The sequence below is a fragment of the Spea bombifrons genome, chromosome 3 (assembly GCF_027358695.1).
Source record: "Spea bombifrons isolate aSpeBom1 chromosome 3, aSpeBom1.2.pri, whole genome shotgun sequence".
Taxonomy (NCBI): domain Eukaryota; kingdom Metazoa; phylum Chordata; class Amphibia; order Anura; family Pelobatidae; genus Spea; species Spea bombifrons.
This window is the reverse complement of record NC_071089.1, coordinates 15,490,584-15,504,310: the sequence shown is the minus strand read 5'-3', so window position 1 is coordinate 15,504,310 and position 13,727 is coordinate 15,490,584. Positions and strand designations below refer to the sequence as shown.

The following is a 13,727-nucleotide window of genomic DNA, read 5'->3' as shown; positions in this document are numbered from 1 at the left end:
TACACCCCTGACCTGGACCAGGAGAGCAGCTGGGACCCCTACATTTTTCTTCTGTATCAACCCCCTCCTCAAACTTCTCCATTGAGTTTAATGAACATTTAATGGGATTGGGCCTGGCAGGACACTTTGAGGTCATTTTACCACTTTCTAAATGAATTATTGTTACCTTTTGAACCAGGAGAAAGTGCAGCTCTTTTGATGGCGTACGTCTTGAGGCACCTTTCAAACATATCGTCCCAAAGCTCCACTACTCCGTCCTTGCCGCCCGTTACAAAGCCCTGTCCCGCAAGACATAAAAACATTGTTATCTCTGAGAGTTAGCATGCCTACGTTTAAGTAAGATAGTTATTTAGCGTCTATCAAACATTTAGAAATTTGCTTAGAAGGACCCCCGTCAGTCACGTGAAAGGCTCTTCATCTCCTGGGCTCCAGCTCTCATCTCTCAGAGCCATTAGGATGCAGCTAGGAGTGGTGAGGACTGTGAATCCACAGAGCTTGTCAGCAAAACCAAACACTTTAAAAAGTCACATTTTGTTTTTATGGTTCTCGAAATGAAGGGGTTTGTCAAATAAAGTCATGAACCTGGTATAGAACTAATAAAGAGCCACTGCGGTACTTTTGGGTGCATTCTAAAGAAGAGAGGTCTATGCACGTGCCAAGTTTTCTTTTAGCAGAGACAAGGCATATGGGGTGTGACCTAAAGCCCTATCTTTATTAATGATTTGCCCATTTTTAAGTATCTTACACTCATTTTCTTTCCATTTTCTACCTATAGCCCAGCTGCAAAGACATTTTCAATTTTTCTTCTAAAACATTTGGGAGCGTGAGTGCCCTGACTACAAATAGCTCCCTAAAAACTAGCTGTTAGCTGTAGATTGCTCGCCGAACAAACATCTAAAGAATAATACAGTCTAGAAAATATGACCATAGCCAGTTGCATATGAATGTTATTCATTAATTGTAATGATAACATAATGCAGTCTCTGCTTTTAAACAAGGCTGGCTGCAAGTTTGAGATCTAGCACGTTTTGTACATATTATTTTATATTTTTGTACAAAGATTAATAATAAAAGGATTACATCATGTTTTTTGGTTAAAAGATCACTTAAATGTAACCTCCGGGTGTCGAACGGCTGCTCCCTGGACAGTGCCCAGCCGCGGAGAAGTACGGCTTGTATCCAGCAGGTGGCGGTATGCTACCTTATTACGCCAGCTTCGTTAAACGTATTGAAGGGATGAGAAGGGTTATCAGGCACACCATCGGGCACTTTCCCCGTGGGCCAGGTGGCCCGTTTGGGCCTGCTCAGCAAGTGTGACGTATTTATCATATGTATAGAAATATGTATCACCTTATCCAATGCGTACATGGCAAAAACAGGCCCGTCGTGTGCTTTGATAGTTTTCAGCAGCAGAACATCCTTCCAAACATAAATATCCCCAGTTGCTGCACCCGAAAATGCCAAGTCTTCAGAGCGTCCATAGGACACACACATCATGGTCTCCAGTTTCCCAACATTGCCAAAATGTCCTCGCTTTGCCGTAAATCCTCCCCCTGCAAGAAGGAAGAATCATTTCTAAACGTAAGAATAGTTTCTATAAGAATTGATCACTTCTATAAAAGGTTCCGTTCTCCATACCACAATGGAATATTTGTTGTAGTTACAGTTTATACGAAGTCTTAAATTAAACGATACCCTCTTTGGAAACACTTAGCAGGTAGTGATACCTTTTAGTGGGGCAATATATCATATATTTACTTAAAGCTTAACGCATTGCTGCCTCTCATTGCAGCTGAATGAAACTGATGGGAGTAATATTTAAAATAAAGCAAGTTAGCCTCAGCAAATATAAAAAAAGGCGACAAAAATACATGTCAAATTAATTATTTTGTAGGAAAATGTTATTGCGATCTCTTGATTCTGCTATCCAATATATAATAAATCATAAAGTAATGTCGTTTGTGACTCTTTCACTGGATGATGAGATTGTCCTTTTAATTTTATATAAAAGGTATGGTGTACGTTAAAAAGATTTAAATGAAAAGTTATGTAGGGAAAACTCTGCAAGCAAAGAGAAAAAAAATGTCATGATGTCACCTGGGAATTATACAGCGTTCCATCTCAGCAGTAGGTTGGCTGAGCATGCTGGGATTTACCATCTACTGCCAGAGCCGTGCCAGAGTTTTCTCACTCATAACAAGGAAGACATAAAGTGTTAAAATAAATGGCACTATGGCCGTACCTGTTTGCTGCCAAAACTTGATGTGCTTTATTCCAACTGTCACCAGTTTATCGATGTGATGGGGGTTGCACTTCACAACGAATATTTTATCCTTGTGCCCTCTGTGAAGACATGGAACACAATGTATAAGATGGTTGGAACCGACTGGCTTATTGATTAATGCGAGAGATGGTAGGGCAGGTAGGGTTCCCAGTGATCAACCTCAGCGATCTGCTACAGGAATGATATAATAAATAGTGAAATCTGTGCAAGCCTCACCCAAAAAAACAGTGCTGTGACACTTGGTTTTACCTCATTTTGCTCCAATAAACGTCTTTTATCTGCAGACCTGGAGGCTGCCGTTGTTGTCAGTCATGTGATATTTTGGATGACTCCCGGATCAAAAACCACACTGACTTGATTCTTTATGGCAATGCTAATGAAGTCCCCTTCGCTTCCCCCTGGACATGGCCTCCCGGTGAACTTCAGCAAAAGGGCGGAGCCTCTTGGCACACCCTCTCCCCCTGATTGGTGGAATGGGGGAGAACCTGTCTCCGTGCCTCTGCCAATTTTTGAGGAAGCGCACAGAGAGGCCATAATAATGCAGATAGATTCACTGAGAGAGGTGCAGAAACACTTCCCTTTCTCAGTGAATCTCTTCATTATTCTTGCCTACCAGCAAACTTCTGCAAAAAAGGCAGAGCTTCCGAGCACACCCTCTCCCCTATTTGGAGGAATGATGGAGAGGGTGTGCCCGGAGGCTCCGCCCTTTTGCTGAAATTCACCAGGAAGCCATGTCCATGGAGAAGCGGACAAAGAAAGGAGATGTAAAGAGCAGCAGACAAAAAGACAGAAGAAAGACATCAGAAGAACAAGAAGATGCAAAAGAAGAAGTAGAGGTACATAGGGAGACAGGGACACAGGAGTGGTTGGCGGAGAAAGTAGGGAGACATATAGAGAGAGCATGATAGAGAGTGAATATGAGTGTAAGAAAATGTGCATGAGAGTGTGAGAGAGCATGAAAGAGCAGTGGCTAAGAATAATGTAATAAAATGTGTACAAAACTTATATGGTGACCCCATTTGTTCAAGTACTCGTAGAGATCTTACACGGATGTGTACATAAAAACGTATTACGCAACGTATGAAATGTATGTGAGTTCTGGAGAAAGTGACTTATGTGGTCACCCTATACAATATGGGAATTATTATTTTCTTATGATTAATGTGGACCTATCATCCAAAAATGTGCAATATATATCCAATTATTCCAAAGTTATCCCAAAGTTATTTTAGGTGGTAGGTTCACTTTAAGATCTGTACATGTAACCAAGTTACCTAATAAAATAAAAGGAAAAATAATTCTTTTTAAAAGCACAGAAATATAGTTTCTGAAGACAGGCACAGCCTCTTACTCACCGTGTGGTGGAGATCTTTTCTCCTTTCCTCCAGTCCCAGAAGACAATGGTGTGGTTATCATCCAAACCAACAGACACCAAATATTTACCATCAGCTGCAAGACAGGTTCATCATTCACAAGTTATAACATAATTTCTATAATTGCCATCTAATTGTTACAGACTAAGCCATATGTTTTGCAAAACCCTGGAAAAGTACAGATTTAAGAGCACTGGAGAACTGACACTGCGCATCCCAGAAAAAAGCGCAATGTGTTATGATTTCATTGAATATGAAAAATAAGGAGAAAAAATGTAACATTTAGAAATGTATTTATAATTCTTCTGCAGGTAAAAAACTGATCATTCAAACATTGCATCTGTTTCATGTGATCAATTGATCAGGATACTTGGTAACTATTTGGGTTTGACATGGAGCCTCAGGGTGACGTGCCGTTTCCCGAGGGCTCTGGGTCACTTTTGTCTTTCTATGGGCAGGGAGCGGCATTTGGCCACGCCCACTCCCAACCAGAATCCCCTCCTACTCCCAGCCCACTTAAGACTGTCCTGAGCTAGCCCAACCCATGTGAATGACTAGCCCTGATCCATGTGCCGCTAGACCCACCATCACATGTGAGTAACCACATATATTATTATTATCGGAAGAGAAAGAGGTCTGGGATGTCCCCAGATTACAACTTTAGGGGCCACAGTGGGTGAAGATGCACCCAGGACTTGATTACCAAAGGGCCAGTATATTTGTAAACCTATTTCCTGCTAATTTGGCTGGGATTTAAGAAATGCCAAAGGGGTGTAATGTTCTGGACATGCATTAATCAGACTTTGTCAATGACCCTATTATTTCCGGATGATTCATGGGCATGTTCTTCCATAGGACAGTATCGGGAGCCAGTGACTTGTCTCTTGCAGCTGGGAATTATTACTCAGTTGAATGCGTAGGGTACTGTTCTGGGGATATTATCACTTAATTATAGTGTTTAAACTTTCTGCATTGATAAGAAAGCTGCACTGTCTAAAGAAGGCAATGGGATGACTCAATGACCTTTCCATTTTAAATGACTTGTTTAAACTAATTCTAGAGGAAAGAAAGAGTAAATGCAGATAGTGGCAGCATGTGCGGCCCCTGTGAGGCAGTGATCATTACGATGGAGGTTTTAGGCGATACTTTATGTGTCTTCAACCAAGTAATTTAAAAAAAGCCACTGAAGGGTATAAGTAAAGAATCCCCTTACTCATTTAACTGCAATAAGTACATAGCAGAAGGTTTGTAAATGAAGGTGATCTTTTTTATGCACAACCCCCTTACTGACTGAAGGGACTATTTCATTACTTTTCTATTTTGGTCCTTTTTGGTGAGCCTATATAGCTGGTGTTAACATGTAGTCGTTGCAACAACACTTTTGCATTATTGTTCAGACTCTGAAACAGGGTCCATGGAGTCGCAAGTAGCTCAGTCCTAGAAAATCCTTTTAAAATGTAGAATGGGCTCTGAGGATCTTTACACGTGGGTCAGTAAGCAACCTCTTCAAAGCTTGATTAAGACTGTAAAAGACAGAGAAGCTCAAATACCCGGCTCAGAGCCTTTACATCCCTATGGCTGTAGAGCCACTCCTAATAAACTGTAGAGCCATATTCCCTGATGAATTGCGGAGCAGAATGACCGGACGTAAGCAGCGCTGTAACATCCCATCAAGCTATTGAACGGGAGAAGAATTCCATTTATAAAGATATTCCATGCACTGATACCAATAGCCAGTGTGTAAAACATAATTATTATAGAGGTGGAAATTATAAGGTAATCACCTGAAAAGTCCAAGGCACTGACTCCTCTCTGATGCTGTCCTTTCAGTAACGATAAGCACTTCAGTGTCTGCGTGTCCCAAACATGAATGGCTGCATCTCTTCCGATCTAAATGACAATCCGTTATTTGTTCAGAATCAGATCATACAGCAGAGATTCAGCTCTCCTTACGTTAATCAGTTATTACACTGACTGTGTAAAATAGGGAAGCTGGGGTTTTTAAATGGCGGAAATCCATTATGTTATTCGGTGTAGAGTTTCATGAAAAGTAAGACTCCGTTCCTAATGCAGACATTTGCATTAAACAAGAACGAACTTTTCAAACATTTGCAAATTCAGCGTGGTGGGATATGATGGGCTGTATCAATCAATAAGTAATAATGAGACTGAAATATCAACAGATACAAAGGGAGCTTATTATTAGAAGGCATCATTTGCAGGAGTGGGTTCACCCTCCAATTGCGACAGGATTATGATTGCTATATGTGTGCTTAGACCTCTTATAGAATCCATCAAAACGCATTCTATACATTCACAGCAGTATGAAGAATACTCATAAATCACGTTATGCTATGTTAGCGGCTACACAGTAAAAAATCTACAATCAGGTTCCACACAGGTGTAGGAAGTTCCAGATATAGGAGAAGACATGTTAGAAATGTTAAGGTACATGGAGAAACCACAAGGCCTGTACCTGACCAGTAGCTACATAGTCTTTCACAGGATGGATGGCCAAGCCCAGGATATCGTCATCGTGGCCAAGGTAAAGGCGCTGGGAGTGTTGTACTCTGTTGTAGACCACGGCGACCGCTGCCACGTGGTAGACCACCTCCCCAGTCTGCGTGTAGAACAGGTTGTTCCTGCAGTCGTAGCCTCTGTAGCTGGAGGAACATACAACAAGGTCAATCACTATGCACCTTCTGAACGTGATTACTTTAACCAAGTAAAACAAAAGTCTGAATAGAAAACATAAGTACTCGTGGATCTCATCGGTACGATTCACACATCAATTTTCTCCAGACTAGCTTTTCTAGTGGTAGCAGATTGTGGCAAAATTAATACCAATTAATCTTGGTCTACTTCATCCATCTAGCCCTTTTCCCAATAAACGGGGATAGTCATAACATCCTTAATCTATATCTGCCTTTGCTTCACTGGTTATATGTATTAACCCCTAAACTTCTCAATGAACTACCCAATTATCGGAGGCCATACAATACTAAACCAACGAACAAAGGGACGTTACCCTAAAGAGCCTTCAAGCTCAACAAAGCTATTAAACCAGCAAAAAATATAAACGCGGCTCATGACGTAAGCCAAGATAAGATGCAATCAAATCCTGGATTTGGAGGTTTTCAGAGGTTATAAAACTTGTGCCAAGAAATGAAACATTACTTGGGATTGACACAAGGGGGCATCACAGCTCGAGGAAACATTTATGGCAAATCTCTCGCACACTCTAAGGGGCGATCAAGAGAATCTTGTAAGGTTTTACAGGTATGTAAGTTCTAGTGATTCTGCATGTATTCCACCGGAACGCAGCCATGGCCATAACGTCGAAATCTTGTGATTAACCTTCCTAACGAGGGCAGTCAAAATGAGAAGCATAAAGCTTTGACAGAATGTATGTGACACAGGCTGGTTTTGACCCAAATTAAATGCTAAAAATTAGTTTTGACTATAAATTCATTTTCAGGAAAAGCTGATCTCTAAACGTTTCCCAAATCCTACATTTTTTTAATTCTTTACAGTAAATAAACCAACATAAAGTTGTTTACAGACTAAGTTCTGCTTCTTCGGATGCCTGTTAGAAGCCACCATTCTGCTTTCTACACCGTGTTATTTTGGCCCTCATCAGATTACAGCTGTCTACATCAGACACAACGGGGTCAGTAAAGTAAGGGTAATTGTAGCCCACTTGTTGACGGATGAATGTTCTCATTAAAAGAGATAGTAAAGTTAGCCATCTGTTTTCTAACATGGGTAAAAATTCCATTTTAGCCATGGCCAGGAGTTTATAGGATGCTGGCGAGAACCAAACTTCTTCACATTTCTTCCATCTGATCTGTAACCACAGTCTGCTTGTCCTTGCAGCAAATTATTTATATTTATAACTATTATCAGATTTAAAAAGTATGTGGTTTGATTTTTTAGCATAATATAATACCTTTTGTAAGTATCTACTCAACATACATCCGGATTCCTTATCATACTGTCTATGGTAAACAACAGAATGGCTCAATCTTAATAACTCAGCCTGTCACTCTGACTAATGAAATCTATAGAGGAACTGACTCTATTAGCATTGCCGTAAAGAATCAGCCCAGTGTGGTGTTTGAGCAGGGAAAGTCACATGACTGACAGCAATGGCCGCCTCCAGGTCTGCAGACAAAGGAAGTTTATTGAATGAGATAAAAGTAGGTTTTAGAACTCGGGGCTTTCGGTTTACCCAACATGTAGAAAGGGCGTTAGCTGTACGAGCAGCATCCAGGGTTTGGCTTACATTAAAAGATGTTTGAAAGAAAATAAAGAAATGTCATTTGTTACCCATGCACAAACTTTAGCTTTAGGCTCTCTTCTGGTGCTTTCTCTCGTTTAAGGGAAGGCAATGGATTCTGCTTTTCTTTATTTTGCTGTTTCAGCTGAGGTAGATCTTCTTTGTAAACCTTAAAAATGAGAAATAAGAAATATCTGGTACATACCGTAATATATTCTCCATCTAAACATCCTTATGTTAAAGGGTCAGTATTGGGCACCGTGTAGCACAACCAACAAGCAATAAATGCATTTTAAGTACTTTAATATACATTCTTTACTGTGTGAAAAATGTAATAAAATGACTTACCTTTAGAAGAAGCTGCAGCTCCAGAACAGCAGTGCATTCCCCCATCTGTTGTGCAATTCCCTCACCGGTATTGGCTGCTTGAAGCAGCCAACCACTGGCGAGAAATCACCCCTACTGAAATCAATGGCAGCACTCTTGGGGCATCTATCCAGCCAAACACATCCCTTGCAAGACAAGGAGCTGGGGGCATGGAAAGCAGGGAAATATATAGAAGGGGCTTTTGTTGAATCCCCCTATGCTTTTATGAGGGGTGTGGGGGGTGTTAAGATAAAGGGGATACTGAGTTATCATATATATATAAATAAATATATAACTTGATGACCAGAACAAAAATGGTGCTCGACTTGGCTGCTGGTAAAATTTCAGTCCTTGCTTGGGGAGGGGGGAGCCAGACAGAATATCTTCTATGTACAAGCAGGGACACAGCTCTGCAAGCACAGAGTCATGGCATGCCGTAAACATCACTGGGCATTAAGCCGTGCTGTTTAGTGGTGTCCATAGCATGCTACTGCTAATTAATTAGAATCAGTAAACTATACAGAGCTTTTACCTCTTTATAAAAACTCCAATAAATGGGACATGTCAGTCCTGGTTATAGTAAAGTCAATGAGGACGATTAGTACACTGTGTACAGACGTCCTATTGACGGAAGGCAGAGGGTGAGCTGTCAGAAAGGTTATGAATGAATGGTTTCTGCAGGGAAAATGCATAATAAGCTTTCACTCTAATTAGGAAGCTGAATATTTCCATTGCATAAATGTATAATACAGAGACGGCATGCTAAGAACAGAACAAAACAATACATATTTGCTGCGCACACAAAATGACATCTTATTCATACTAGGAATATTGTGCTCTTTTAATTTGTGATGATTTTTCTTTTGACAAACCTATTAAGTAAATGAAATATTTAAATTTCAGAAGTTTGAGACATTGAGAAGATACCTGGATATAGTTTATCATTTTGTTCTCACCTGACGGTCATAATTTATTTGCGTCTCCTGCTCAATGTCGGAGTCTAGTTCTGGCACATCAGACATATCCGAATCAGATTCTTCACTGCAGGAATCAATGATCCCCTCTGTAAACATTTGAAAATCATCAATCAAACATTGGCCAAATATTCTTGTTTCCGTTATCATCCACAAGCTCAGTTTAGGTAGTGGTTAACTTAACTGACCAGACTCAACTAAGTTCTCATGCTAACACTCAGAAATGTACGGATCTGCAAGTTGTTTTCTGAGGCTTTGTAAATGCTTGCGAGTTTCAATTTTGCAAGTTACAGACAAGGGCATGCGAGTTCAAAGTAAAATTGCATGTCCTTTCTTGCTAAATAACCTACCACTTCTATATTAAAGGTAATTTAGTAAATGTGTTTTAAAAAATGATAGACCTTATCCCTCCTACCAGAGGGTCTTAGATGAGTTTTTAAAATTGATTTTGATTTCACCACCTCCAACCCATAGGACAAGGATGGAGTAGGGCACAAGAATGGATCTGTGCCCATTCAAAGGCAGCGGACAGTGATGCCCCCAAAGGGATATTGTCTATACGTTAACTTCCCTATCAACCTGTCTGGGACATTAGACCGTACCTCCAAGTGAAGGAATGGTTTAGAAAAAAGTAAAGAAGAGGTGCAGATTTTATGGGGGATTTTGATGAATTCATCCAGTAGAGGAGTAAAAATTCTGGTAAAGAGATTGCTTTTATAAAGCAGAGTATTATGCAAGTTACTTGGCCATATTTCTCATACTATGAAATGGCTTGTATTTTAGTAACAACATCAGGCTACATAACTACATAAATACACAGAAACAGCTGGCGACCTTGGCTGTCCATTGTATATTTGTGCCAGATCCTTACACATAAAATAGGGTGGGTACTTCATATCCCCTCATTAGTAAATTCCACCATAAACTGTACAAAGCGTTTTATATATATATTTGTCTGTTCAATTACCTAAGCTCCTTTTTGTATAATAAACTCAATTGTTCAATTGTATCATGTTTTTTAAGACCCAGAGGGGTTAATAGAACAGCAAGCAATGGAATGGCATCATAGCATCATAGCAAACCCCTTGAACCCGAATCTCTTTTCATATCTAATCAAAGACTTGAACTGCAGGATAAATGCAATGATGTCATTGTGTGTTTTATTATTACTTTTACTGGGACTGACGATGTGCAGCTGCTGTTTTCCAGTGGTCAGGCTACAATCTGTTGATGTCTACTGGGAAAACTAAACCAACGCCACAGAGCAAAAGATTTATTATACAAATTGTGTTTTAGTTCCATCAAAGGCATTGTAAGACAAATTGACATGGAAAGACAATACATCAAACACACCCTACCTTGCGGTGGCGTTTCAATAATGTCATTAGTGATTCCTTCGGGAATAAGCCTCCACTGGAAAACTGAATGATCTGCTCCACCAGTGCTTAAAACCCATTGGAAGTCATGTGACCAGCGAACATTGGTCACATGCGCAGAATGGCCAACGTATTTGCGAAATTTGGCTCCTTTAGAGGGGGGGGATCATAAAAATGTAAAATGATTAATTATGTTATAAACAAAATATGTAAAAAATGCAATGCATCCTGGTGCCATGTGTTCTCCAGGTAAGCGATGCACCCGGCCATCCACGTGATGTAAAAGAAAATGTGATTCATCAGACCAGGCCACCTCCTTCCATTGCTCTGTGGTCCAGTTCTTATGCTCACGTGCCTATTGCAGGTGCTTTTGGCAGTGGACGGGTCAGCATGGGCACCCCATACACAACAAACTGCGATGCTCTGTGTGTTCTGACACCTTTCTATTAGAGCCAGCATTAACTTTACAGCAATTTGAGCTACAGTAGCTCGTGCATCAATGAGCCTTGGCCACCCATGAGTCTGTCCCCAGGTCACCTCTTTTCCTTCCTTGGATCACTTTTGGTACTACCACTGCAGACCGGGAACCCCACAAGAGCTGCAGTTTCGGAGATGCTCTGACCCAGTCATAAAGCCATCACAATTTGGTCCTTGTCAAAGTCGCTCAGATCTTTACGCTTTCCCATTGTTACCAAGATAACAGGATGATCAGTGTTATTCACTTCACCTGTCTCATAGCGTTATGGCTGATTGTGTATGTAAATACTAATTATTAAACATTTGCTCACATCACATATTCTAAGACCCAGGCATTTAAATCCAAAAGAGTATGCGATCATAGGGAGGGGCCCCTTGGCACAGCTGGCTGGGGGCCCCCTGGATTTTGTGTAACGTCAGTGCAGCTATACACCTAAGTCCAGAATCCCCATCGTAAGAAGATCATTTCTTTTTATTGTCAGTATATCCTTGAAATACTCTCTCCGTTCCTGTTTTATTTAAAAAGATAAATATTTAAAATGTTCTGTTTAACGTGAGATCTAGGATTTTTTTTTCCTTGAGTAGCAAGCTTTTCACTTAAAACCTTGTATACAGTCATTGCATCGGATTCCTCATCCATAAAATACAGCCTGTCATATGAAAGCAATCTATTATACAGCACCCAGGGGACTCGGAGGATCCCGCATCTTCTACGCACTGAATCAATTCATTCAGCACGAGAACACACTATGCACGTTAGCAGCCTAATGCCGTTGTTTTAATGATGAAGTTTAGGCGGGAGTGGGAATATAACTCCTATCAATCTCATCCTCCCTTAGCATAGTAAGTATTATGTGTATATGAGCCATCAGTAAACAAAAGTTCTAACAGTATGAACTTACCTTTTTTCAGACTTGGAAACCTGAATAATTTAACTAGTCCGAAGTCGTCTCCTGTCACCAGCGCCGAGCTGCTGTAATTGGCATCCACGGAGTTGATATCTGTGATATCTGTGTACTTTGGCCATATTCCATTCACTTCTGGTCCCACCACACAGGTCCACGAAAACCAGTGGATCCCTTTGATCTCATCTTTGTTGGTAAGATGTTTACCGGCTGGAACATACGCAGACAAATAAAATAGGATTGTGCTTACACCGCAACTGCACTGTAGAGTGTATATTATATATATATATATATATACACACGTTTTTGTTCTCACAAAGCTGCATGAAAGGTATTAAAGCGTATTGTCCATGCATACTTGGTACGTATCAGACAAGAAAGTTGTATTGTGGGACCTCATAGGACACCAGGAAACTAGCGCATTGCTTCATATATATGAAGTCTAGTATTGAGATTTGTATTAATTTTAAGGAAATTTTCCAATTTCATTTATTTGTACAAATATTTACAAACTAGGAGGGACCTCCAACAAAACAAACAAATTTTCTTTTGCATTTCATTATTTTTGTCACTCACGCTATCTCACTCACACTCTCTCTCACACTATCTCTTAATGTCTCCCTACCTTCTACCTTCCATACCCCTGTTTCCCTTCCCGCAGCTCTGCTTGTTCTTTTGGTCTGCTTCTCCCTGCTATCTGCTTCCTTAACATGGCCTCCCGGAGCACTTGTGCAAAAGGGCGGACCCCCCGTGCACACCCTCTCCCCCTATTGGAGGAATGAAAGGGGGCACCGTGGTTCCGCCCTTTGGCAGGAGTACTCCTAGAGAAAAGAATAATACAGACAGATCTGTGGAGAAAGAGAAGCATCTATTTTGGCCTCTCGTACTTCTGCAAAAGGGCAGAGCCGCTACACACACCATGGGGAGAGATTCTCCCCAATCCTCCAATCGTGGGAGGCGGTGTGTTTTACTGAACCGATCCAGGAGGCCAAGTTAATGGAGCAGATAGCGGGGAGAAGCAGACCAAAAAAGAATACAGAATACAGAAGAAGCAAAGGACAATAAGAGGCAGGACAAGAAGCGGAGCTGAGGAAAATGAGACGGGGACACAGAAGAGATTAGCGGAGAGGGTATGGAGACATTGAGGAAGAGCGTGTGAGAGAGTGTGAGAGAGGCACGACTGTACATCAGTTAACTATGCTAGTCATTAATGACTGGTGAAAGTAGTATCGTATTAGTTGATCTTGTTATAGTGAACTGGTGAGAAAATGACCAACAGGGTAAATAGTGTATAAATTAGTCCTCGCGTACAAGGCTTTTTTTTGGATTGAATATTTCAAATCATATACTCTTACAAAAAATATCATGTTTTAACTTACATGGCATCTTGTAGAAAAGTCTTTCTCCGGCCCCATCATTGGTTTGAAGATATTTACTATCCACGGACCAGTCAAGGTGAGTTATAAAACTGGAAGACTTGTTACACTCCCCAATTTTTTTATACCGCTGTGCAACCGAGTAAATGTCCACCATACCATCATTAGAACCCACAGCAAGGTAGGAGCCATCGGGGGAAAACTTCATTTCGTGGATCACTTCTTTCCTGTCTTTGATGTGAACCACTTCTGTCATATCTCTGAAAGAAAACACGTAGTAAAACTTCACATATCTTTAACTCCAAATGTTAGCTACT

The 13,727-nt window shown here is 40.7% G+C and overlaps 1 protein-coding gene across 2 annotated transcripts in view; it reads right to left on the bottom strand.

Annotated features, from left to right (window-relative positions):
• Nucleotides 1-13,727, bottom strand: part of EML6 (EMAP like 6) — a 55,891-nt gene that overhangs the window by 24,483 nt on the left and 17,681 nt on the right. For both annotated transcript variants that reach the window (XM_053460218.1, XM_053460217.1), the window contains exons 9-19: nt 13,414-13,670; nt 12,032-12,244; nt 10,635-10,802; nt 9,259-9,365; nt 7,987-8,105; nt 6,134-6,320; nt 5,442-5,547; nt 3,640-3,733; nt 2,243-2,343; nt 1,351-1,553; nt 167-278 (exon numbers count right to left, since the gene is read on the bottom strand). In XM_053460218.1, the coding sequence (XP_053316193.1) occupies nt 167-278; nt 1,351-1,553; nt 2,243-2,343; nt 3,640-3,733; nt 5,442-5,547; nt 6,134-6,320; nt 7,987-8,105; nt 9,259-9,365; nt 10,635-10,802; nt 12,032-12,244; nt 13,414-13,670 (1,667 nt within the window). The remainder of the gene's footprint in view (nt 1-166; nt 279-1,350; nt 1,554-2,242; nt 2,344-3,639; nt 3,734-5,441; nt 5,548-6,133; nt 6,321-7,986; nt 8,106-9,258; nt 9,366-10,634; nt 10,803-12,031; nt 12,245-13,413; nt 13,671-13,727) is intronic.